Raw genomic sequence first — 22,442 nt, 5'->3', positions numbered from 1 at the left:
TTCACAATGTACCATGCACCTCCATTAAGTCAAATGCCCATACAAATTTCAAGTTAAGTTTCCTCAAAAAAGTTCCATAGGCTACACCTATACGAGCAGTGCAGTGAAGTTCTGGATCGACAGGACTACACTATGGTGTATATGGTCAAGCTCTAAGCCTGTGACCGATAGTGATGTTTACTTGTAAGTCGAGCAGTCTAGTCAAGCTGTTGAATCAAGCCGTCAGTTGAGTCGAACAATTAAATCGAGTAGTCTAGTCGAGCAGTTGAATCGAGCAATCGGGTTGAGCAGTTGAGTCGAGCAGCCGATTCGAATAGTGCAATCGTGTACTTGAGTCAAGCAGTTCATTCGAGCAGTCGAATCGAACAGTCTAGTCGAGCAATTCAAACGTGCAGTTAAGTCGAGCAGTCGGGTCGAGTAGTAAGTCAAACAAATGTGTCATACAGTCGAATCGAGTAGTTAAGTCGAGTAGTCCACTCGAGCAGTTAAAGCGAGCTGTTCAGTCAAGCAGTCAAGTCGATCTGCCCAATCAACCAGTCGAATCGAACAGTTCAGTCGAGCAATCAAATCGACCAGTCCAGTCGAGAAGTCTAGTCAACCAGTTGAGCAATTGAGCAGTCCAGCAGTCGACCGGTGAGGCGACTGAGAATACAACCCATTGCTACGAAAGCATGACGTCCTGTCAGGGATCTGTTTTTAGTTACCGATAAACCTCTTACGAGGTCCTGTCAGAGGACTGGTTTTCGGTACAGACATAAGCCTCTTATATAAATTTATTGTATGCGCTTGAGCTGTATCTTTTATTTCTAGGTTTGGTTTGGTTGGAGAAAATGAGGTTGAAGATAGTTATGAGCTCCGTTCCCACTTACCCCGTATTCCCACTTGCCCCGGGGTACCTTAACATGGTTTGGTAATATTTTACATTAATCTGTTTGTGGATAATCATTGTAACAATAAGCTTAGATCGCATTGCATGTTTAGTTTAAGTTCTTCGAGAGTTCTCTCCTCCTAGACATAAACAAGGTAGGCATCATCTGCATACAGCATGTAAGCGGCCATTTAGAGGCAAACTCTACAAGTCGTTAATAAATATCAGAAATAGTAAGGGACCCAAAATTGAGCCTTGTGGCAAACCGGTTTTAATCAAGCTAGATGAACTATAACAATTATTGACAAACGTGTACTGCGCTCTTTGATCTAAAGCTTGTTCGCGACAAAATTTGTACACCCCTAAACACACACAGCTTCGCAAATGCATTAACAACGAGTGAAATATTTTGCAGAGTGGTAGACGTATGTCTGTTCTTTCTGAAACCATAGCACTTGTTTATATAACAAGCGCTCAGCGTAAAATGGCGTCGAAAGAAGAGCAGGTGCGAAAAGCAATTATGTGCGGGCGCAATGAAAATCCGGATCTCTCGTTAAGAAAACTTGCCAAAAAGCTTGGATTTCCTCCAAGCACTGTTCACAGTGTTTTAAAATCGTTCGATACTCGTTTGACAACAGCTAGGAAGAAACGAAGTGGAACAAAAACGGATCTGATGAGCCACGACAAGGATGCGAAGGTAAAACATCTATTACGGAGGAGACCAGATCTTTCTGTACGTACCATTGCTCGTAAAATAAAAATGTCGCCAACTTTCGTGCACACTTCTAAGCAACGACAAGGCATGAAGTCTTTCAAGGTGAGGACTGTGCCAAACCGTAATGATAAGCATAATACGACGTTTCCATGCGTTATAATGGACGATAAAACGTATGTCCTAGAAAACTTTAAACTAGTCATTCTAAAAGCGTGGCGACTATAACTTGATTTAAAATTTGACGGACAACATGTCAAAACAAAGTTTGCATTAAATCTATAAGGTTATATTAGGTAATAAATACCTATTATAGGTAATAATTGGATAACCAGAAGTTAGTCCGTCTTGAGCCATGAAAGCAGATTCGACGCAGGGCGAAGTTGCTGAAATATAATTCAGCAGCAAACTAATTTCGATTAAATAATAGTTGTAGTGCTCCCAGCTAACCTCGAGTTATGACACTGTTCATACAAACCAAATTCTCGTATTTTCGAATCTCGAAAGGGAGCGGCTGTAAGAATCAATAGGATCGCAGTACTATCTTCGTAATTGTCCTACAGCCTTATTGCTGGCTGGTTCCGATGCGAAATGTAGCATCAAGCCTTTGTTTGGTTTTGTAGTGCTTTGAAACGGTTTCAGTTATGTTGGTTGCACTCCATACCATCCGCTTACCGCTTTTCAGTGAAAAAAACTTTCCAACTTAATAAATGCTGCAAAATCACTCTTTCCTTCTGTGCACCGCTGCGAGCAATCGACGCTAACCAGAAGTAATCCATCATTTTAAATAAATTGAAAATTTCAAGCTCCGAAACCGTAAAATACTCCCAAGCTCTGGAGATCACCAGTCTCGGGCGGCGTCTTCCACAGCACAGCCTGAACTGTCAAAACAGCCCAAAGTTTTCAATCATATTACAGCTAATTGACTCGCAAGTTGATATTGCTACATCTCCTCCTCCCGTACACTCATAACCGATAGCACGTAGCATGAGCATTGCGTGAACGCATGACGGCAAACTTCCGGCCGGCGGTTGTACCGAACCGTACAGCCTTCGAGTCGAGCTTATCTGCCAGCCGGCACGCGTATCGCCGGAAAACGTTTTCAAAGTGATTGACGGAGTTTAATGTAAGCGCAACTACGAACGTACTGCATGTCGGGCTTGGCATGCATGGGACGGGGCACGACAGGCTGAGTGTTGCCTTTTGGCGTTGAATATGTTAAGAAAAAATCTGTTCTGGTTATGATATCGCAAACGTTGAACTTCTCCATATCAGATTGTGTTTACGGGGAGGGATGGAGTGGTAATTTTCTTTATTCACTGATGGTTACATGAGATATAATATGCTATGAAAGTTTTTCGAAAAAAATATCAAAAAACTCTTAAACGGTGTTTAATTTTAATGGCAAACCGTAACACTGATGGCATCAAAACGGGAAACAGTTGAATGAGCATTCGAAAGGAAGAAAAACACTTGAAACGAATAATTCACCGGAAAATCCGGAACAGCCAGATGGCAGATCATCGCTGCACTGTGCAAACTTGATGACTAATGTTACAGGAAAGAGTTGTGTGGCTTGGCTGCTCGTACAATTTCACAATTTATCACTTTTCGCACAAAACCACCGCCACCGACCACCCGCGGATGACCACCCGTTTTCATCGCCTCGTCAGCAGCGCAAAGAAAAGTGTCGGTGCATATCTTGCCGTCATCGTTTTGCTGTTTTATTTTTTTCCGCTTTTCTTTTTTTTTGCTTTGTCAAGTTTTCCCATCGTCTAGTCTGTCTTACTCCGGCTGCGGCGGTGACGGATAAATTTCGCACTCGGCGTCGTCGTCGTCGTCGTATCCCGTCGTTGTTGTTGCTGGACTTGTGGAATGTTTTTTTTTTACCGCCGGAACAGAAGACGCAAGTTATTGTGTTCCCTTTCCCGCTGCCGGGCATACATGCGAAGACGGGAACAAGCTGCTTGGTAATCCGGGCGATCGGTTCAAGCGGAAGGAGATCCACTTTTGGCCCGGTGGCTCCGGTTGTTGTTGGTGTGCCAAGCACGTCTGCTCGGGATGAAGATTTATTAAAACAATATCTTATCCCTTTAAAAAATAAGTGCCTTTGGCTTGCTGTCAGTTGAGCATCGCGGCAGCCGTTGTCGGTTTGGGTCCGGGACCGGGGGTGGGTGCTTTCGAACGTAAGTTTTCTTTTGTGTATTGACAGTTTTGCAGTTAGAAATGGACTGTCGTTCAGGACCATTTTTTTACGCAGCTGGAAAACTTTCAGCCCGTCATTCATTATTATTAAAAAGGGTTTAAATACCATCACCGCAAATGATTTATTGCTAAAGAGGAGCACGTTGGCTAGCCCACAAATGGAATTGAAATTAACGAGCTATCGGCCAGTCCAATCATCCAAGGACCTACAAAGCTAGAAGTGCAAAGCATCCGGAGGGGTCTCTCAATCGTGCACTAATACCCTTTATGTTCGCTTGAATGAATGAAGAATATCACGATGAATCCGAGCCGGAGCATACTCAGCCCGTTTCAATTAGCAATTCGAGAGCCAAGACTGCAGCAACTTCATGAACCCGAAGAAATGCGGTTGGAAGCCTTCACCGGCACGATTCGAAGCGAGGCGAGGCGAGGAAATGGACATTTACGGCCATTTGCTGTTCAATTCGCTGTCTGCTGATTTGTGCACTTTCGCATTTTCCTAGTGGTCTCGGAAGTGGAAGTCGACGTGGACTTTAAACAGATCCGATGACCAGCATGCCGTCGCATTCACTGTCCCGGCGATGACGTTAATGGGTGCAAAGCCTTTAAATCGTATGAATTATTCAGACTGTTGCGAACAATTGAATTGGCCTCCGGCTCGAAGAGAGACGGCTCGGTTTGTGCGGTTGTTTGTGCGTCACCGCCAAAGCAGTGCGGAATTAACCCTCTTCAGTGCAGAGGAGCTGCTGGCTGGGACGGGAAATATAGGATCTTACTACACGTGAGCTAGTGCCAGTATGGGTGCATCATATCACATCTGATTTTCTCGTGTGGAGGCCGGCCGGGCCGGTCGGTCGGTCAGTCGAAAGATCTTCTGCGTGATTGTTTCGGAATGATTGCGATTGGATTGGAGATAAATTGTAATTAAGTTATTAGCACTAAGTGGTCCGATGAATGGGAAACTGGAATAATGCAAAATAATAATGGCTTTAATATTACTACATACCTACTACTCAAGCACAAAATATGTTTCTATGGAAAGATTAATCATCATTCAAAGTGGTCTGCATAATCATGCACTTGAGCATCCAATGCTCAATGCTTATAATTGAAAATAAACTGAAAGTTTTTCAATTCTAACCAACGGAAATCGTTAGTTGAATGATGTTCGTCAAGGGGCCAGACACAGAAGCTTTACTTTTCCTCACGACTCATAGAAGCGCAGCCGAAAGCGTGCCCAATAAAGATGGATTTGATAGAAAGCAAAAAAATTAATTGAACAGTATGTATTAGCACTGTGACTCATCGGTATACTGTAAGCTTTTCGCGGGTTGTATGATTGTATTGTACTGTTTCGCAGTGCAGTCAATCGTCAGTTGGGTTCCATGGTGTAGCGGTTATCACGTCTGCTTCACACGCAGAAGGTCTCCAGTTCGATCCTGGATGGAATCAGACCATTTCTTTTTGATTTTTACCTTAGCTAACATTATAAGAGTAAAATTATGCCATTTTGTTCTGTGCTAGTACCGTAAAAAGTAAAAATAATTATCCTACAGGTTTGGTCTGAATGATCTCAGAATTTTATTCAAGTCCAATTTTGAGTTTAATAGTCTAAAAATCTTTAAAAAGATTGAAGTCTACATTTAAGGTCAAATTTAAGTTCAATTTTTTGTCCAATTTCGTACTAATTTCAAGTCGAAATTCAATTTTGAATTCAATTTTAATTCCTAAAGGGTGGTCCCACATAAAATTGGATCACGGAAGAAACGCTGTAGAAAATTACCCATCGCGTATTTTCTCTTGAAAATTTGGGTAGAAGTAGTTTAGAGTGTATTCCCAGTAAACCATTTGGTTTGTATATCTCGATTGCAACTGAGGTATACGAAATCATATCTGAACGAAAAAGTTATATTTCACGCCATATAAGAACATATATGTACCAAAGTGGAGGCAATATACGTGCGAAAATTTTGACAACTATTTGTAATTCTATTTTGCGCAATGTTTATAACACGCAATTAAATACTCCTAAATATATGATAAAGATATAATCAAATATTGCAATTGTCTATCCTGCTTTATAATTCACAATCATGAATTGTATATGAAGACACGCACGACTGCAAAACAACTTATTGTTCACTTCGATTTGACATACTCTAATCATTATACAATTCCAATGTGAAATTGACATGAAAACGATTTAATGTGAACTTTCTATTACGATCTTGTGTTATCTGGGTTGTTTACACTGTATTTTTATCGCGGTCAGTTTTTCGAAAATTGGAAAAAATGGCGTCACCCGAAAAACAACGCTGCGAATTTATTTTGCACAAGCAGCTGGAAAATTCTCAACTCTCTCATCATGGATGATGAGACTTACGTCAAGGCGGACTTCCAGCAGCTTTCGGGGCTACTGCACTTCACCGCCCAGCACAACTTTGATGTGCCGGAGGTGAATACCAGCCAACGGGGTTACTTTCGTACCCAAGCAATGAACCCCCCCCCACCCCCCCCCCCCCCCCAAACGCACCGGAACTAAGGCCCAATAAAAAATACTGGCCTATTAGGAAGAAGGCACTACGGAAGCATCCTACAGCGAGATGTTGTACAAAACTTTTTGAGTGGAGTTAAGGGTAAGGTGCGAGCATAGATTCTACTTTAAAAACATGTTTCAACAAGACCAATATCAATTCTACCAGCTACATCAAAAGTGTTTGGAAGTGTTATTAGTAAACAAATGAAATTGTATCTAACTGAAAATGAAATTGCAAACAAAAACCAGTATGGATTTTTGCAAAAGTCAAACTCCGTGGCAGCCTCAGCAGATCTTATGGGTAATATATTCATTGAAGGAGATTTCAATGATTGTTGATAAACGCTTCCGGAAACTGCTGTTTTAGTTTTAGTCTTGGCTTTGAGCAACCTAAGTGTGGTGTGAGGCGTCTTATTGGTATCCCGCTTGACGACGCCTCCCACAAAATAATCCAAAGGATTCATATCGAGACTGCTAGGGGGCCAAATTTCTTTCTCCCAAAATTCCGAAACATTTTCAGCAAGCATTATGGCATTATGAGCAGGTGCTCCGTCTTGTTGGAAGATGAAATGACGGCCTTTAGTCCTTGTTCAAAGAAATACGGAAGCATTACATCCCTCTCGCTAGAGACTACGCCTGGAACCATCACATGGGTCGGAAACTTTGTTGACGTGACTATTGGAACCTGAATACGATCTGGTGCAAGCCACCTGTCATTCTTTCGATTCACCTTTTAATCCCGATTAAAGTTTTTTTTTCACCAGAAAATATGATGACAGAATTATTATGATGAGAATGCTTCAACCGACTCAGAAGTTGTTTACCTTTCTCCAATCGCCGTGATTTGGTCGCAGCATTCATAAATTGACTTATAACCAAGGTTTTTGATCATTACTCGTCGGATTAAGGAGTCCGGACACCCGATTTCCCGAGTCATGGACCTCATTGACCTCGCTTGATTCTTTATAATCATTCTTTCCACTTTTTTGACCCGTTGGTACGTTCAGCGGTAATTCCGGGTAGGTGTGTAGGATAGCTTATCACTTTCCCAAGCCTTCTTTATACAGTACACTGTTCTTTCCGATCGAATTATCTCCTTTACGCTTGCTCCGGCGCGCAAAAAAAGGACGACGGCTGGCCGGTTATTTTGTTGTTTCATTCTGCTTTCAGTTTACTAAACACTGCTTGTTTACATTTGACATCCAATAGTGTTAGCTATTCAGTGCTGCCAGATATATCCAAATAATGTTTCGCAAGCATGAGAAATTTCTGTTTTGAAATTTACTGCAAAAATTCGTTACGCACCCTGTAAGGCTTGTTCGCGACAAAATCTGGATACCTCAATTTTGCAATAAAACAAATTAGCTAGAAGTTTAATCCATGAAACAACTTTATATTACTTATGTTTGTATCGTTAATAATTACTTATTTGGTCTGAATGAAAAATTGGCGAAATTGGCAACCAATTTCGCTGCGTTTGTCCAAGATTTTCGAAATTTATCTATAGTTGTTGCTTGTTGTTTGTGCTGGAACAGCTCTCTCTCTACCAATATGCAATACCGTTCGATGGAGCGTAACTCTGGACAGTTAGGTGGATTCGCCTCCTTCGGTACAATATGGACTCCATTAGCATGATACCATTCTAAAACATCTTTGGCGTAGTGACAGGATGCCAAAACAGCGAGGGTACATCATGGCTGTGTAGGAACGGTAACAATCGTTTCTGCAGGCATTATTCACGGTATATTTCCTTGTTAACCGTTCCCGTGGTAATGTAACTTTTGCTTGCTCGACCATAGCTGCATATGGCCTGCCATACTTTATGTTTTGGGGAACTTGGCTTTCTTCTTTGTCCTAAAATGCTCTGCAACGGCATTCCGTTCCATGGCAGTGTAAAAAGACATACCAGGAAGCTGTTTACAGTCTTCTAGGACATACGTTTCATCGTCCATTATAACGCATGGAAACTTCGTTGAATATTTGCGATAAAGCTTACCAGCACGTGTTTTGGCCGTCATATTTTGCTTATCATTACGGTTTGACACAGTCCTCACCTTGCAAGACTTCATGCCTTATCGTTGCTTAGAAGTGTGCACGAATGTTGGCGACATTTTTATTTTACGAGCAATGGTACGTACAGAAAGATCTGGTCTCCTCCGTAATATTTGTTTTACCATCGCATCCTTGTGGTGATTCGTCCGATCCATTTTTGTTCCACTTCCCTTCTTCCTAGCTGTTGTCAAGCGAGTATCGAACGATTTTAAAACACTGTGAACAGTGCTTGGAGTAAATCCAAGCTTTTTGGCATTGTTTTTAACGAGAGATCCAGATTTTCATTGCGACCGCACACAATTGCTTTCCGCACCTGATCTTCTTTCGACGCCATTTTACGCTGAGCGCTTGTAATATAAACAAGTGTTATATTTTCAGAAAGAACAGACATACGTCTACCACTCTGCAAAATAATTCACTCATCGTTAATGTATTTCCGAAGCTGTGTGTGTTTAGGGGTGTCCAAATTTTGTCGCGAACAAGCCTTATTTCCAACCTTAATTTCTTCAAAATTACTTTTATGTGTAACTACGGTTTTATTGAAAGCAAAGATATTTTAGGAAAAATATTGTACTGAAGGTCATGGCTTTTCATGTTCAAAATATCATTGACAATGCATTTCTACATGATTTAGAGTGCGCACGCAGTTGCAAAAAGTAGCAAACAAAAACCAAAAAATAAAAAGTAAAAAGTAAAACCAAAAATAAAAAAAAATAACAAGTGGAAAGGAAAAATGTGACAAGGAAAAAATTCTAAAGAAAAAACGTCAAAACAAAAAAAGTCAAAAGGTACAAATTAAAAAGAAAAAGTCAGAAGGAAGAAGTCAAAAGGAAAAACACAAAAGGAGAAAGTCAAAAGTTAAAAGTTTGAAAAGAAAGTCAAAAGGAAAAAATCAAAACGAAAAAGTTAGAAGGGAAAAGTCAAAGAAAATGCCAAAAGGAGAAAGTCACAAGGAAAAAATCAATAGGCAAAAGGAAAAAGTCAGAAAGAAAAATTCAAAAGGAGAAAGTAAAAGAGAAAGTCAAAAAGAAAAAGGCAAAAGAAGAAAAACAAAGCAAAAATGAACAGGTAAAATTCACAAGGAAAAGGTCAGAAGAAAAAGGCCAAAAGCCAAAAGGAGAAAGTCAAAAAGAAGCGACAAAGGCAAATAAGGTGAAATACAAATCTCCAAAAAAAACGTGTAATAGCAGAAATTTAAAAATAAAAGAAACCAAAATCAGGCGGAAAAATGTCAAAAGGAAAAGGTTAAGCTTAGCTTAGGTAGACTGCCCAGGAAACGTTGAAAAGAAAAAGTTAAAATGAAAAAGTTGAAATGAAAAAGCTGAAATAAAAAATGTGAAAGGAAAAAGACGAAACAGAAAAGTCAAGCAAAAGTCAAAAGGAAAAATTCAAAAGGAAAAAGTCGAATGGAGAAGTCAGAAGGAAAAATTTGGAAAGAAAAAGTCAGAAGGAAAAGTCAGCAGAAAAAAAGTGGAAAGGACTAAATAAAAACGAAAAAGGGTAAAGAGTAAATATGGTAAAGAGAAAAGATGGTAAAGAGTAAAGCAAAAAATAAAAAGTGTAAGTATAAAGTAAAAAGTAAAACGTAAGGCCATTGCAAATTATTTTTAAAGTTTTGTCAGCCCCCCCCCCCCTTTTAGAAATTGACATGAAAAATTGGGGGCAAAAAAATTATTTGAGTGATATGCGCCATTTTTTTTATAAATTCGAGTGTACGAGTGGAGTTAATCATTTTTGTCTTCCATTTCGTAGGATTTTGCATAGAAAATAATAACGTGTATGTGAAAAGAAAGAATTGGTTTGGTTTTCACGTCTAAACTTTAAGTAAAAATGCTCAAAACGCATTTTTTTTGCTCGATTAACAAAACCTCTTTGTTCCCCCCTCCCCTTCAATTATCTAGCATCGGAAGGACAATAACTTTAAAAAGTATGTTAAATGGCCTAAGTAAAAAGTAAAAAGCAAAACGTGAAAAATAAAAAGTGCAAAAAAACTAAAAAGTTAAAAGTTAAAAGCAAAAAGTAAAAAGTAAAAGTAAAAGGTAAAAAGTAACAAGTAAAAATAAACAGTAAAGAGTAAAAAGTAAAAAGAAAACATTAAAAATTAAAATGTATAAAATAAAAAGTAGAAATAAAAAGTTAAAAAGTTAAAAATAAAAAGTAAAACGTAAAAAGTGAAAAGTACAAGTGTAATGTCGGATTCGTCGTCAAGAAGTCGAATATCTTTTCCCTTGAATGATGAACTAATGCAAATGCGAATCGCATTTCTGCTTCTAAACAACAAAACAACACAAATCCTGAAAAATTACATAATCATCTTTTTCTACTTTTCGACTATTCTACTATATCGCAGCCTGTCAGCAACAACCACCCATCTGATTCATATAACAAAAAGTGTATGCTTAACCTTTCCGGCTACTATTATCCAATAATCCCGGCGTCGATTGACAACTTTCCATTAATATTTAAAATCAATAACTGCTTCTCGGTTGTCGTGGGCCTGGGCTAGCGGCGGCAGCGGCGGTGCCGGCGGCATTCCATCAATTTATCTCACTTGAAGACGTAAAGTGAGCCGCTCGAATGACTTGATAAATTGACTAACTGATTGATTGGCATTTACCATTACGATACAGTGACAGTTCGCTGTCGCTTCATTCTTTCTTGCCTTGCCGGTTGGCTTAGTTTGGAAGTTAGTTTAGAATAATTTCCGTTGGCAAAACCGTCATCACTTGGCACCACTAAGACAGTTATTCACCAACCTTTTTTTCCCTACATTAACCTGTCCCTATTAAGACTGAAAAGAATTGACAGAACAGACCGCAAACCTCACTGTTCTGCTCCTTTTTCTGCACACCAACGCTCCTGGATTGCGATCAAAGTTTGCCCTTTGACGAGGCAACTTCTTCCGTCGGAAATTTTCTAGAGTTTCTTTCTGAGTTTAGCAGTTATGTACGGAAGTTTTTTTCTCTGCCTTCACCGCATTCCACGTCCAGTAAAACCGACCCGGCCTATGCGGTATTCCTTGAAAAAGTTGTTCGGTTTGTTTTTAGCACTTTTACGCCGTTTCAAGTGAATGATTTCTAATTTGATTAGGCCTTCACTAGAGGCTAGAGTATAAGCGGAAGAAGTTGGCGATAAGCAACGAGCTTGGCATTCGGATGATCTCGTTATTTCTTCGCTCGTCGGTTTGAACTCGCTCAACTTCCTGTTTCTGTTTCTCTCCGGGGTGGGTGCAGGATTTAAAAATAAATGAAGGGTGGAAGAAAGCTAGCGTCAGATTCTGTCCGGACTTCGGTATTTCCTCGGGGTGTAACAGGGACTGAAAAGTTTCCATCCGGAAATTGTTATACGGTTCTTTGTCAAAGTGTATTACCGAGTAACTGGGTGGCCCAATTTTCGCCAGCTTTCCACTGAGTTACCGGGCAACGGATAATTGGTTAGAGAAACGTTGCTCGACGTAAAAGTTTGTCTGTTACTTTGGAATGAATAATAGAGGTGTAACGAATTTAAACCATGCAACGTTAATCCGACACAGTTTCAGCTTAGTCTTAACAAACTAAAAACTTGCTTGTTTAATTGGTTGGAACAAAAAGATATTGCAATTACTCACGACTTACAGCGGTATTGCAAACTTTTCTTTTCTCAAAAAATCACGCCACCAATCAAGTTCGACAGAGAAAGTCCTTGCTCGTTTCGGGACAACCTCCACTTGTCGTTCGGTTCGGCTAGGTACACTTTGCCTGCAGACGCGCTGATTTCCCGGCGGACCGACGAACGACGAAGACGGAAATAAAGCCCAGCAAGACGGCAAATTTTACTTTCATTAGAGAAATTCACATTCGGATCCGGATGCAGCAACGTGATAGAGCAGACTCAAAGGAATATTTCCACTTAGTCACGGTTCCCTGTCCTGCTGCCAGACCCTTGCTGACTGTGTCGTCTGCCGGAAAGACAGAACAGGACGACGACGAGACGACCCGACGTACGGAGGAAAATATCAGTCTTGCTTCGATCGACCGAATCACCGTCGTGATTTGTGCACGAAATGCGAACAATGTTCGGCGTTTATAGGTACAAATAATGAGAAACATAAGAAACACTCGAACGAAAAAGTCTAGTACTAGACGGAGAAAATAATGGGACATGGAATTACGAGCAACATAAATAATTATATATCGATTACCTATCCGCTAGTAGCCTTGTCTGTCTGATTTCCGTCGGAAACAGCACTCACTGCTTCTCGTTTTGGCCAGATTCACAGCGAACGCAGTGCGGTGAGCCCGTCAGGTGGGTGGCATAACGAGACCGACCGTGCACGAGTCGTGACGGCAGTCGCTTCGCAGGGATTCGACGATGTCAGCAGGATTATTGAACTGCAGAGCGTCGCTCTCGGTTCACTGGGATTAATGCGAAACAGGCAACGCCAGCATCATTATCGAGATTGTCTCAATAAAGGACCGCCGCCGCCGCCGACGCAGTTGTTGGAGTGATGAAACTGGCAGTGACGGACGGCGGCTGCGAGTGGTGATGGTGGTGAATAGCGAATTAGGAAAATGGCTTCCTAGGGAGCAGACGGGAAGAAGAACGGCAAGAAAGGTACGGCACGATGGACCCTCTTGATTGGTAGTTTTCGTGACTACCATTTCCGAGGTGTGTCACTCAAGAAAGAATATTGATATAAGAGTGGGTAGTGAAAGTTAGAATCTGGACACAGCACTGACTATTTCAACAAAACTTAAATATTTGATGTTGATTATCATCATTGGAAAACGAAGAATTTTTTGTCATTCGAACTGTCTGATCGAAAATGCCTGATTAATGGTCAGAGACTAAGGGCTTTAAAATTTGGAGTAAAATTAACTAAAACAACAATGGTAGGGTGAATTAAGTTCGTAGAATCACAAATCGTTTTATTACGCTTACAATTTGAAGTTTTTTAACATCACTATTTTTCGGTTTCAATTTTTATATTATATTATTATATTTTTAACAATCATCATTTAATCTTCATTTAATTCATTTAATCATTTAATTTTTAACTTTATTTTGAGTTGTATATTGCCTACATTTATGCCCTGTAAACGCTTTGACTTTTGATTTTAAAACTTTTTTCTCATTTTTTTACCGTTTTACTTTTTAGCTTTTGAATTTTTGATTTTTGGACTTCAAGACATTAAAACAAGCGGTGTCTATTGGATTATAGAATTTGTGACTTTTTGATTTTCCATCTTTACGACTCTTTGGCTTCTTCTCTTTTCATCTTTTGCATTCTTCGATATTACGACTTTTTAACTCTTCGACTTTTCATCTTTTCGGTTTTTCTTCTTTCCATTTTTCTGACTGTCTAACTTTTTGATTTTTCTTGTTCTCGGTTTTTCCGTATTTTGAAGTTTTGACTTTTAGATTGTGGAATTTTTGACTTTTGGACTCAACTTTTGCACTGTTCGACTTTTAGACTTCTAAATTTTTCAACTTTTTGACTTATTGACATTTTGACTATTTGACTATTTAACTATTTGACTGCTTTTTTGTTTGATTTTGAGAGGTTCTGACTTTGTGACTTTTTGACTTTAAGTCATTATGATTTTGAGACTTTTTTTTATTTTGAGACCGTTTTGCTTTGCGAATTTTTGGATTTCTAGATTTCAACCCTTAAATTTTTCAACTTTTCGACCTATGGACTTCTTAACTTTTCGAGTGTTCAACTTTGTGGTTTTTCGAATATTTGACTAGTTGAATTTTTGAGTTTTGATAATGTTTGACTTTATACCTTTTCGACTTTTTTAATTTGAAAGTTTTGCACTTCGTATTTCATCGTCATCAGCAGCCCACAGATCGGGTGTGCTGTTTCAAGTAGTCGTCTAGAGTTAAGTCACTCGTTGCCAATTTCCTAGTCGTCTCAGAAGTCGCAACTTCATATTTGTATTGTATTTTTGTCGGTTTTTTACTTTCTTGTTTACTTTCTTGAATGTTTTATTTGTTTTTTTTGGCTTTTTACTTTTTAAGTTTAAAGAAACTTATCTTTTAACTTTGATTTTGACATACAAACTTCTTGACTTTGAGAAATTTCGACATTTTGAGTTTGGGATTTGCTGCTTTGTAGTTAATTTTAACTTTTGACAATCGAGCTTCGACCTATAGCTTACATCTATGATTTTTCCTTCTGGCGTTTTACTTCTGACTTTTTCCTTCTGATTTTTTCCTTCTGACTTTTTTCTTCTGACTTCTTTTTCCTTTCGTCTTTTTTATACGACTTTTTCCTTTTGACTTTTTTCGTTTAACTTTTTTCTTTTGACTTTTTCCTTTTGACTTTTTCCTTTTGACTTTTTCCTTCTGACTTCCTTCCCGTTTCCTTTTAATTTTTTTCGTTTTAAACTTTTCGTTTGGACTTTTTTCTTATGGCATTTTTCTTTTGTCATTTTTCTTTTGACTGTTTCTTTTCTACTGTTTTCTTTTGATTTTTTCCTTCGAAGTTTTTCCTTTTGACTTTTTCCTATTGACTTATTTTTTGACTTTTGAATCCCTTTTTCTTTACGACTTTTTTATTTTGACTTTCTACATTAGACTTTTCCCATTTGACTTTTTTTACTGACTTTTTTCCTTTTAACTACAGTGGTAAGCAGGGGGGCTCTGTAGCCGGAAGGTTACCGAGTCTGCTTTGACAAGCGAATGGTCGTGGGTTCGAATCTTAGTAGAATCAGGCCATTCGATGTCAAAGTGACTTTAGCATGGGTTTGTTCTCTGGCCCCTCATCACCCTTCCTTCATGCTGAGTTCTACATTATCCCGAAGACGCTTCTTATGGTTAGTAGGATACTGGTATGAGGACCTAATGAGGTAATGGTTTTGAACCTCAGGAGGACTCACCAGTGCTAACTATAACGAGGCGAAACAGGTTTGGTATAGTAGGACATGCATCGAAGCATGGGTAAAACCCTCAACACATAAGCACGCATAAAAAAAATAAGCTTATCGTTTACTCAATAATGATAAAGCACAGAAATGCAGTGCAGAATACAGCATACACCCGGGCAACATTACAATAGATCAATAATGTTGTGGTCAAAGTGATAAGCCCATATAAAAAAAAAATCCGATTTTGACACTCCCCGATTTTGTCACGTTTTTGACCCGATTTTGTCACGCTTTTAATTTATCAAAAGCTTAGTTAAAAAATCATTTTCAAACATGTCAAATGTATTAAAACAGTGTGAAAAATTGTGTTCAACAAGTTGATTATTGTGGAGTTTCCACAAAAGTTATTTAATATCTCCACAACTATAATAGATAGAAGGTTACTTTCTTTGGTAAAGTTCTTTATAATAATCTTTTCAAAATTTTTGTAGAACATTGTTTTGTTCTATCTCTTACTGCTTGAAAAATAAATTTTCTATATTACTTTTAGGGGGCTTAATCAAAGAATCGTTCATACCATAAGAAAGAACTTTTTACGCTGTGAAATTTCTCTGAACATAGTTAACCAGTATAATCAACCATTTCGGCTCAATTAAAAAATGCACCTGTGCTCGTACTGTGAAAAGGTGACAGATATCCACAGAGAGGTAGAAGTAAGTGCGAAATGTCCTAAAAGTGATCAGAAATCAGAATGAAATGTACTTAGTTCGTTCTAAGTTATCTGCAAAAAAATAAAAATTGAAAAAATACCCGATTTTGTCTCTGTCCCGTTTTTGTCACCCCCAAATTCATCGTGGGGGTGACAAAATCGGGCCATTACTGTATTTCCTTTTTCCTTCTGACCATTTCATTCTGGCTATTTTCTTCTGACTATTTCCTTCTGACTTTTTCCTTCCATTTTCTCTTGATTTTTTCTTCTTGCTTTTCCCTTCTGACTTTTCCTAATCTTTTCCTTTTGATTTTCTGCTTCTGATTTTTTCCATTTGAACTTTTCGTTTCGACCTTTTCCTTTCAACTTTTTCCTCTCGACTTCTTACTTTCAATGTTTTCTTTTTAATTTTTTACTTTTAACTGTTTCTTTTTGACTTTTTCCTTTTGATTCCTTCGTGCTTTTGATGTTTTTTTTTTTCATTTAATTTCTGTTATTTTCTCTTCAATATTTCATTTTTGTCTGTAAAATTTTACTTTTGAACTTATCTCTTACTTTTAAGAAACCCCTGGGAAGTCAATAACACAATGTGGTACATTTTTGATAATAAAGACATGTTCGGAATTGGCCATTGTGGTTCTTGGTACTCAATTTGGCTTACTTGGATCTATTTTAAAAGTTTTAGTGTGATTTAAGGTGTCGTATGATGAGTTTTTGTTCATGTTCGAAATTGGTCATTTCCTAGGGTTTTCCTGAGTCCCCCAAACATGTCTAGATATGGCCAAACCTGAGCCTAGATAGCAAATTTGGATTTCATTGATCTAGTTATTGAATTGTAGTGTGATTTAAGGTGCCGCACGATAAGTTTTTGTTTATGGACAAAACTGGCCACAGGTCTGGGTGTTCCTGGAAGTCCCCGGAACTTGTCCAGATATAACCAACGTGGCGCTAGGTAGTTGATCTGACTGTCAGTGACCTAGTTTTTAAATTCCAGCGTAATTTGAGGTGTCGCGTGATAAGTATTTGCTCATGTTCGGTACCGGCTATTTCCCACAACTATAACTTAATCCGGAACATTTCCGATTAGTCCCAATATAGCGTAAAACTCCAAAAATGGTCGGCAATAGGCATATGTTGCTTAAAAAATCAATACCGGTTGTGATTTACGTTCATTTTGGAAGTGTCGTTGAAGATTTTTATTTACTTTATATGAGCAGTCTGCCCTTTAAAGCTTCAAAAGGGCGTAACTCAAAAAATTCGTCGATCGATTTTTTAAAAAATTGGCACAGAGGTGTAGGATGGCAATACAAACCAACTGGCATTTTCCGATTAAATGGCCTGTTTTATTTTTTAATAACGGTATTTTGAACACCGTGTTGCTTTTTATTTTTTGCTAATATTCTTCCATCATCGGTTTTGAGTTTCACCTTTCAGTCTTCCATATCATTTTATAGTTTATTTCGTTTTTCTACCTTCTACATTTTGCTGAGAGAGAGAATACCTCCACTTTTTGAACGTGTTAAATGTAACTGTTTATTTTTTGTTTTGAACCTTCTGTGGTTTGCTTTTAACTTACCATATTATAATTAATTCGCCATGTTTGCCAGACTGTTTGTATTTCACTTGTTATTTTGTACTTTTCGCGTGTCACTGTTTGTTATTCATCGTGTTTTGATTTTTGTATTCCAACTTAAACTCTGGTAATATTTATTGCGCTTCTATTTTTCTATCTTTTCAGTATCAATTTTTTATTGATTTTTTTCTATTCACATTTGTACGCCTTTTTGTTCGTCTCTTTCTTTTTGTAGTTTCAGTTTTTAATTTCTCTTATGTTAAATTTACTTCACATAGCGACTTTCACGCAATTTGTTGTTTTACTTGTCCTTTTATCTACAGGTCTTGTGGACTTTTGATATTCTGGGTTTTCTGGATCTCATGCCTGCTAGATCTTCCAGGTCTTCTGGATCTTGTGCGCCTCCTGTGTCTTCTGGGCTTTCTAGGTCTTCTGCATCTTCTTTGTCTTCTGATTCATCCGTGTTTTCCGGGTCTTCTGGAACTGTGACTTCTGGGCTCCTGGTCTTTTGGGTCTTCTAGGTTTCCTGGGTACTGGGGGCTTCTCTGTGTTCTGAGTCTTCTTAGTTTTCTGGTTCTTCTGGAGTCTTCGAGATCTTCAGGGTCTTCTGCGCCGTCTGTGTCTTCTGAATTTTTTTAGTGTTGTTGGTCTTTGTGTGTTGATCTATTGTGTCTTCTGGGTCTTCTAGGCCCTCTGAATCTTCTGGATCTTCTAAGTAGTCTGGGTCTTCCAGATTTTGTGTACCTTATAGATTCTAAGTCTTCTGGGTTTTCTAGGTCTTTTGAGCCATTTAGGTCAGTTATTTTTTTATTTAGGTCCCAAGGTCTTAGGTCTCTTAGATTTTAGGTCTCTATGGAAGATTTGGATAGGGAAAAGCCAAATAGAGGCCATCCTCTTGTAGGCATATAAAATCCATCATCTTCTCTTAACTATGTACAAATTATAAGCTACAAATAACACATTACATATCACATATCAAACAAAGATTTTCATCGTCAAATAATAATTGAATACTAACTAAGAATCGGAGAATCGTTTTCTCTGCAATTTAGCGACAAACACAGCTTGCTGGACTTTCCTGCGTCGTTCTAAGGTATCAAGACCGATGAGACGACACCGATCAGGATACGAAGGAAGGTTCACAGGATCACACCAAGGAAGATCACGTAATGCTAAACGGATGAATCTCTTCTATACTCGTTCAATTCTCAGAGTCTAGGCAAGTTGATAAGGAGACCAAACCGGGAATGCGTTTACCAATTGCGGTCTCCCCAGAGAGCAATACAGAGCTTTTAAGCGGTAAGGATCCTTAAAATCTCGTCCGGTTTTGGATATAAAACTCAGCCGTCGGCTTGCTTTAGAAATGACAGTCGAGCGATTCACGTTAAAGCTGAGCCTAGGGTCAAGAACTACGCCCAGGTCTTGAATATCTGACCATCAATGTTGTACTCGAGCAATATTGGGCTGTCAGTTCGGTGGAATGTCATAACCTGACACTTTACCGTGCTTACGGTGTGCCGGTTCTTGCGATATATCTGGATCCTTTGTGTCTTCTGGGTCTTCTAGGTCTTCTGTGTGTTTTGGATTTTCTGTGTCTTCTAGGCTCCTGGTCTTTTGTGTCTTCTGAACTCCCTAAGTCTTCTGATTTTTTTAGTGTCTTCTAGGTCTTCAGGATCCTTTGTAACTTCAGGGTCTTCTGGACTCCTGGTCTCCTGAATATTCTATGTCTTTTGGATCTTCTGGGTCTTCTAAACTTTGGTTCTTCTAAGTCCTCTAGGTTTTCCAGGTCTATTGGGTCTTCGGGATTTCCAGGGATTCTGAGTCTTCTGTATCTTCTACGTTTTCTAGGTCTTCTAGATCTCATGTATCTTGTGAGTGTTCTGAATCTTCTGGGTTTTCTGGGTCTTTTAGATCATCTGGGTCATCGGGATTTTTTGTGTCTTCTGAGTCTTCTAAGTCTTCTGGAACCTCTGGCTGTTCCGGATCCTCTGTGTCTTCTGTGTTTTCTGGATCTTTTGTGTCTTCTGAATCTTCTTAATTTTTTAATGTCTTCTGGATCATTCCTCTATATCATTTGGGTGTTCTAGACCTCTGGTCTTTTAGGTTTTCTGAATCTTTTGAAATTTAGAATATCTTCAAACTATCGAGTTTAAGTGAAATTAATTTGTAAATAATCCGTAACAATCCGAAAAAGCATCATAAAGTCCTTTTCTGTAACAATTTCCTCGTTGAATTGGCTCGGCATCATCAGACCAACCTACAGCATAAACAAACAGAACACAAAATTCATTTCCAACTTCGATAATTGACCACCGGAATTTGATTTCATCAACACCTCCTAATCGGATTTCAATCAAACCCCTATTACAACCGCTGCCATCATCATCATCATCATCATCATCATCATCGATAGTTCGCTGGAAATCCTTTCCTCGTGTGTGTCCTCTGCCGTTGCTAACTAATAATCAAACTATTCCCGCATACCGGAGTCGCGGTGGGAACAGCTGCAACCGCAGCGAAAGAAAAACCAATCGATATAGCATAGTGTAGAATTCTGCACCAGGGCGGTGTGGCGCAGATCCCGGCGCACGCACGTACGGGGGGGGAGGGAAGGTAATTGGTGCCTGTCTGTTCACGAATAAAACACGTTGTTTGCGTGTAGGCGTTGGCAACCACGCGAGACCTTCCGTGGTCTGTCGCGCGCGCCGCGCGCTGTCACATTCCGACGGGGCTTCCGGCGCAGAGCCCGCGCCGTTCCCGCGCTTATGTGGTGGTTGTTTAGAAAATGAGAAAAGTTTACATACACCCGGAGGAAACTTTGACGAATGGGTTGGAAGGATAAAGGCCATTCCTGTGAGGTGAAGGTGAGGTGAGGTCCGGGGATGGGTTTCGGAAGGTGTTAGTGGCAGCTGGAGGAGTCAGCAAAAAGTGTTCCTTTGTTTCGCACACGCGTTAGCCCAACAAACACATGGCCCGGTTGCCGACTGAAGAGGCACTGGTAAACTATTTGGATGGTTTTTGTGTTACGCTGGAACGGCACAACCGTTGGTTGTTGCAGGTTCCGATGTGAGATCCGGGTGAAAAAAAAACTACTATGGAGAAGGGTGGGGGCGATGATGTTATCAGGAAATGCGCGCAAACACATATATTCCCTTCAGCTTCCGACGGCTTCCGATGGTGAGCGCGAAAAAAACTCCCATTTGTCACCCACTTTGTTCCGCGACCAGTCGGTCGGCGAACGACCCGAAGTTAAGTAAAATTGCAGTTGAGTGGAATATTAAACTGTAATCAGTGATGGGGCATACAGCTTTTTTTTGCTGAACTTTTTTTTCACTTTCCGGATGAACCAGCAGGATGCCATGCCGGATTAAATGGGGAATAATTACGGTCTCGTTGAGGAGGTTGAATCCATCCTTGATCCGAGCCATGAATTTTCCGAGCCAGAAAATTAGGTTCCCCAATGCCGGCCGCCGGAGAATAATCATGGTTGATAATTAGGTTAATTGTGGCGCATCATTGTCAGGCTTGTAATTGAAATTCAAAATATTTAAAGCTCGATTTGTTTTAATTGAACTTTTAATTTTGGTCATGAATTTAACGAAACTTTTTCTTCTCTTTTCTTTTCAGGGACTTGCCTTCATGATTCTTCCGTTTCTGCCAGCGTCCAATCTATTTTTTCCGGTGGGTTTCGTGATCGCTGAACGAGTGCTGTACATGCCTTCGATGGGATTTTGCATCCTGGTGGCGTACGGTTTTCAGCTCCTAGCGGAGCGGTGGTCCCGAAAACTATCCTGGGCATGTCTGTGCTTTCTGCTGTTGAGTCATTCGATTAAAACCTACAACCGTAATGCCGATTGGGAGTCGGAATATACGATCTTCATGTCCGGTCTGAAGGTGAATCAACGGAATGCAAAGTTGTTCAACAACGTCGGACACGCGCTGGAAAGCGAAGGTAAATTCGAGGAAGCGCTGCAGTTCTTCCACAAGGCGGTCAGCGTGCAGGAGGATGACGTCGGGGCGCACATCAACGTCGGTCGGACGTACAATCATCTGAAAATGTTTAAGGAGGCCGAGCAGGCCTATCTGAAGGCAAAATCGCTCCTGCCGAAAGCCAAACCAGGCGAATCCTATCAGGCGCGCATCGCGCCGAATCATCTAAACGTGTTTCTAAACCTGGCTAATCTGATCTCGAAAAATGCCACCCGCCTGGAGGAAGCCGATCTCCTGTATCGGCAGGCGATCAGCATGAGGTCGGACTACACACAGGCCTACATCAACCGGGGCGACATTCTGATCAAATTGAACCGCACCAAGGAGGCACAGGAGGTGTACGAAAGGGCGCTGCTCTACGACAGCACCAATCCCGATATCTACTATAATGTGAGTATTAAAACAAAACTTTTGGTTTCATTTAATTTCATTTAATTTTGCACCATCGAAAAATCTTTTTCCACAATACCGGATGGTTTTCCTCGTATCAATAGCCCACAAGCGCGGATCCCTTGCAGATATTGACTATCAAATTTGCAATTACTCACTGCCATAAACCTTAACGACACCCGAAGCGTGAGCTTTATTATTTAATGGATCGTCGATGTGGGCATAAACCGCCCACAACTACACCAGCCAGAGCCCCAAGGTCAAGGCAATGCAATGCAATGGCCACCGACCCGTCCGTCTAGAAGCAGAACACCAAGATGGATGACCGTGCTTTTTTTTCTCTTTCTTTATTTTATGTTGTTCCTCTTCCATCCAGCTCGTTGAGTTCATTAACTGTCGGGAGCTTACCGACCGCGCGCGTTTATTCATTGCAGTGTCGGCCATTAAAACTAAAGCTGCGACACAGAGGAAGCAGCTCCGAGACTGTTGAATGACCTCAGGAGCGTACCAAGGAACATTTTTTCAGTATAATAACAGAACTGAACCGTCACTGTAC

At 39.9% G+C, this 22,442-nt stretch overlaps 1 protein-coding gene and 1 non-coding gene across 2 annotated transcripts in view; both read left to right on the top strand.

The window, feature by feature from the left end:
* LOC128735253 (protein O-mannosyl-transferase Tmtc3-like) overlaps positions 1 to 22,442 on the top strand; it is a 450,482-nt gene that overhangs the window by 419,449 nt on the left and 8,591 nt on the right. The window contains exon 8 of the mRNA XM_053829747.1: positions 21,134 to 21,886. Coding sequence (XP_053685722.1) covers positions 21,134 to 21,886 — 753 coding nt within the window. The remainder of the gene's footprint in view (positions 1 to 21,133; positions 21,887 to 22,442) is intronic.
* On the top strand, positions 5,165 to 5,237 carry Trnav-cac (transfer RNA valine (anticodon CAC)). Its single transcript has one exon. It is a non-coding gene; the product is annotated as a tRNA-Val (tRNA).

This window comes from Sabethes cyaneus, chromosome 2 (genome assembly GCF_943734655.1).
Source record: "Sabethes cyaneus chromosome 2, idSabCyanKW18_F2, whole genome shotgun sequence".
Taxonomy (NCBI): Eukaryota; Metazoa; Arthropoda; class Insecta; order Diptera; family Culicidae; genus Sabethes; species Sabethes cyaneus.
The sequence above is the reverse complement of the archived record's forward strand: the minus strand, read 5'-3'. Positions and strand labels throughout refer to the sequence as shown.